At 36.2% G+C, this 3,965-nt stretch overlaps 1 protein-coding gene across 1 annotated transcript; it reads left to right on the top strand.

Annotated features, from left to right (window-relative positions):
• Window positions 1-1,831: 1,831 nt before the first annotated feature.
• Window positions 1,832-2,507, top strand: LOC125471844 (putative B3 domain-containing protein At2g27410). Its single transcript, XM_048572690.1, has 2 exons — window positions 1,832-2,277; window positions 2,366-2,507. The coding sequence occupies exons 1-2, from the start codon at window positions 1,832-1,834 to the stop codon at window positions 2,505-2,507; spliced, it is 588 nt and encodes a 195-aa protein (XP_048428647.1).
• The last annotated feature ends 1,458 nt before the right edge of the window (window positions 2,508-3,965 follow it).

Raw genomic sequence — 3,965 nt, 5'->3', positions numbered from 1 at the left:
TAAGAATTGAAGCTATGTGGAACACTAGGAGTGAAAATAAGTGATCATAGTTTGAAAATGCATGATGAATTAGGTTTTACCAAGTGCAAGTCCACAAGAAGCTTTTTATATATGTTAAATAGTGATTGAAGGAAGACTATAGAGAAAAAAGAATAAACTTTTTCTTAATGGTATAATTCAAGTGTGGTCATCGACTTAAGATTGACGCAGAGAATTTTATCTATGGTAATCTCTGCTTTGCAATTGATAAGCTTAAAAAAGATTGGAAAGAAAAGGATAATGGGAGCACTGATAGTAGGTAAGGCTACCATCGATGAAAGGAGAAAAATATTGTTAATTATAGCATTGATAGCCAGAATTACTGATTTTCATCAAAAAAAAAAAAATCCAGGAAGTTACTAAACCATCGACGGCTAGGAACAGCAGAAAGCTATTGAATCAGCAATGCCAAAAACTAGTCACAGTTTGGAGCCATGGAACATGTCGATGATTTCAAGTTTAGAATCAAAGTTAACAGCACTTGAAAATATTAATGAGACTGTTGTTTCTGTAGGTATGGATCATTAAATGGATGAAGGTCAAGTTTAATCGTATTTTGAGGAAAATTATTGTCTGTAAATATGAGGAACTATTTTACTAATTGATATATACACACACATATGTACATACTTCTTAATCGACGGATGGTTCTCTAGTCAAGATATATATGAATGAAGAAACGATGGTTTCATATGTTTAAGGCCATATTTCAGCATCAAGTACATCTTAACGAGTTTGTATTATTGAAATATATGTAGATTATGTGAATTTAAGCATATATCAAATCATTATGATGAGTAAATTCTTTGAAAAAAAGCACAATGGACAAAGAGTTATTAAGTTGCCAGATATAAATAACCAATATTTGGATGGGATTGACAACTTTATTCAATTTGCAAGCAACCATGTCAGTGCCTAGAATTGTATGAGGTATCATTGCGTGTAATAGAACAACTATTTGGATGACACTAACGTTAAGTATGATAACGTTAGTGAGTTAAATAGTTAGTTGTCGAGGGAGGAGAAGGAATGTAAATAATTATTACTTGGCAATCAACTTTAGGTACTTGCTTTCTGGCCTTCTCTCTTACTTGTTTTCGCCTAGTTACTAATTAATATTGCAGTGTCAGTCAAAATTAAATTGACTCCAAAACATATCACTCCCACCTAGTACTGGGAAAGCCGAAAGTAAAAAATAAATAAAATCCAAGTGAAGTAAGGGATCCAAGTGAAAGTAAGGGATCCGAAGCCTTGTAGGTTTAGGAAATAATAATAATTAAGTGTTTAGTTTTCTTATAAAAACCTACAAGCAGTACAGTCTTCAAAATCGCACGATGCATTCTTCGATATCTCAATTCCACCTGCGTTTCAGAAATTCCATTGTTTAATAGTTAAGTCACGATTCACAGTTTGTACACCTAAGAACTAGTGATCTTTGAGTTCCGAGAAATCGAAAATGGCGAGGAAGATGACATTGGACGATGTGCGAAAGCTTGAAGTTGAGTCTTTCAACAAACTTCTGGTGGAGGTGAAAGCAGTTGCGAGAAACCGAGATGAAGAACTTGACTTGCTCCAAAAGAGAGTTGTGATTGATTTGGTTGAATTTGAAAGAAAAGCGGCCAAGAAAGTTAGAGAAACGAAGAAGCAGAAGCAGAAGCAGCTTTCCGCTGCTGCTTCTTATCATCAGAAAGACAGGAAGCTCAATTACGGAAGCAGCAGCCGAAGCAGGAAAGGTTAATACGAATACTATAAGGATTGTGATGAGGATCTTGAAGAGAAACCAACCACGTCGATGATGATGAAGAAGAAGAAGCAGAAGCCGACCAAGGAAGCCAGGAGCACGAAACCATCCGCTCCATCAATTCGCTCTCCACCGCCAGAGTTGCCAAAAGAATTCAAAGAAAATATTGCATGCTTGAATGGTTACCAAGTGAAATTGGTGATCCAGAAGAAACTTTTCAAGACTGATTTGAGCAGTGGTCATGATCGTCTCTCAATACCAGTGAATCAAGTCATTAATAAAAACTTTCTCGGCGAAGACGATGAAAGATTAAAAGACAATGGATTTGTATATGTGAAAGTGATAGATCCATGCTTAAAGGTGCATGATAATTTAGGGTTGACCAAGTGGAAAGCTCATAACAACAATAACTTTTCCTATTCCTTAAACAGGGGTTGGAACTCAATTTCTACGGATGAGGAGGTTAGGTTTAAGATAGGGGATACGATTCAGGTTTGGTTTTTTTTGAGTTAATGATCCCGAGCTTGCCAAAAAAGAATCTATCCGCTTTGCAGTGGTTAAGCTTAAAAATGATTTTAATGGTAGTACGAGTACTATTGATAGGCAAGAAGCTGCTGAATCGTCAATGACAAAGAAAGATGAGGAGGAGAAAAAATATGGAAACGATTGTAGTAGTAGTTGTAGTGTGAGTGCCAGCCAGGAAGTAATCGAATCATCCACCACCTAGAAGCAGTTGGAGTTTGGAGCCACTAGACAACATGTCAGTATCAAGTTTAGAAGCGTAACACTTGCGAAAATTGAGACTGCTGTTTCTGTTTTGTAGATCCTTTTAACTTTTAACTTATGAAGGAGTTTTTTGTTCATATATTTAGGAAGGATTGTATGGTTATAAGTGATTATTCTTACGTATACATTCTTCCGTATATGACCATTGGCAAATGTTTTCTGCACGTAATATTTAGACGTATCACATCTTGAAGATGGATCGATGGAATTCATACTTTTAAGGAATGAATTTTTTCTTGACATTATATGAGGTTTAATCTTGTTGCACATTACTGGCTAGTTTAATTCAAGGCCACGCTAATTAACTACAAGTAACCCTTATGCATGTATTAATGACTTTGTATTGTGATGAAATCTTTTGCAGTTATACGCCCTGTGGTTCTTAGCATTGATCATTTCTCAGATGTTTCAATGGAAGAACAAAGCTTTTCTGTTCAGCTATCCAAACCATATATAAAATGGCATTTCCTCTGGTAGTGATGTGCTGCAGGCTGCAGTCTATATATCACGACCCCCATCTACTCCATCAACGATTCTAAGCATTGGAGGATCGCAGTGAGCTTCTGTCGCACGCTTCCTATCCTCCTATCATTGCTACTTAATTTATAATATTTGAGGGAACATTTTAAGAAGGAAAGTGGTGTGATTGATCGTTTGGGATATGAAATGTGGCATGGTTGTGTATGTGCTTGCTGCTAGTTGCCAGTTATGGAATTAAGGCAGTAGTGTTAGATATAACATTGTTGGTTAATTTATATGCAAGACATATATATAAGTAAAGATTCAATCTTTGATCAACATATATAAGTAGTATTTGTTATTCTCAATAATTCTTGTGTTGCAGTTTAATCTTATGCGCTTGTTGATGCACAGAACCAAATATACTTTGGAATAACATAGAGTGTAAACGTATGACCTTCGCAAGTTGTTTCAGTCACCAAGTGTAGATAATATGTAAAGAGATAGAGATAGGAAGCAAACACAAGATGTACGTGGTTCATCCTAAGTTGGGCTACATCCACCAAGGTAGAGGAGTTCTCATTAATAAAGTAGAGTTTACATGATACAAAGGTTTAAACATAATCATCACTAGTGAGTTCTAAGTAGAATAATGGCATTAGAGATTAATTGTAAAAGAAGAGTCTCTTTTTATAGTTGAGGAGAGTAGCACACTTTCCTCCGCAGTTGATGTGGGGCTCTAGGAGTTTTATTCTGATATTGACACGTGTAACATTGTAATTGGCCTCCTAGTTGGAGAGAAAGTCTTGTGATTTGGCATGGGTGCCTCAACAAGAATCCTTTAGTGGGTGTCTGAAGGTATTCTCGAAAGTTTTGGGATAGGTGAAGTATGAAACGATCCCCCAAGTTCCTGAGTGAGGAAAAGTTCTCGGTTTGAGAC

This window comes from the organism of the source record quoted next, unplaced genomic scaffold (assembly GCF_019419815.1).
Source record: "Pyrus x bretschneideri cultivar Hongxiangsu unplaced genomic scaffold, Pyrus_bretschneideri_v1 Contig62, whole genome shotgun sequence".
Classification (NCBI taxonomy): domain Eukaryota; kingdom Viridiplantae; phylum Streptophyta; class Magnoliopsida; order Rosales; family Rosaceae; genus Pyrus; species Pyrus x bretschneideri.
The sequence above is the reverse complement of the archived record's forward strand: the minus strand, read 5'-3'. Positions and strand labels throughout refer to the sequence as shown.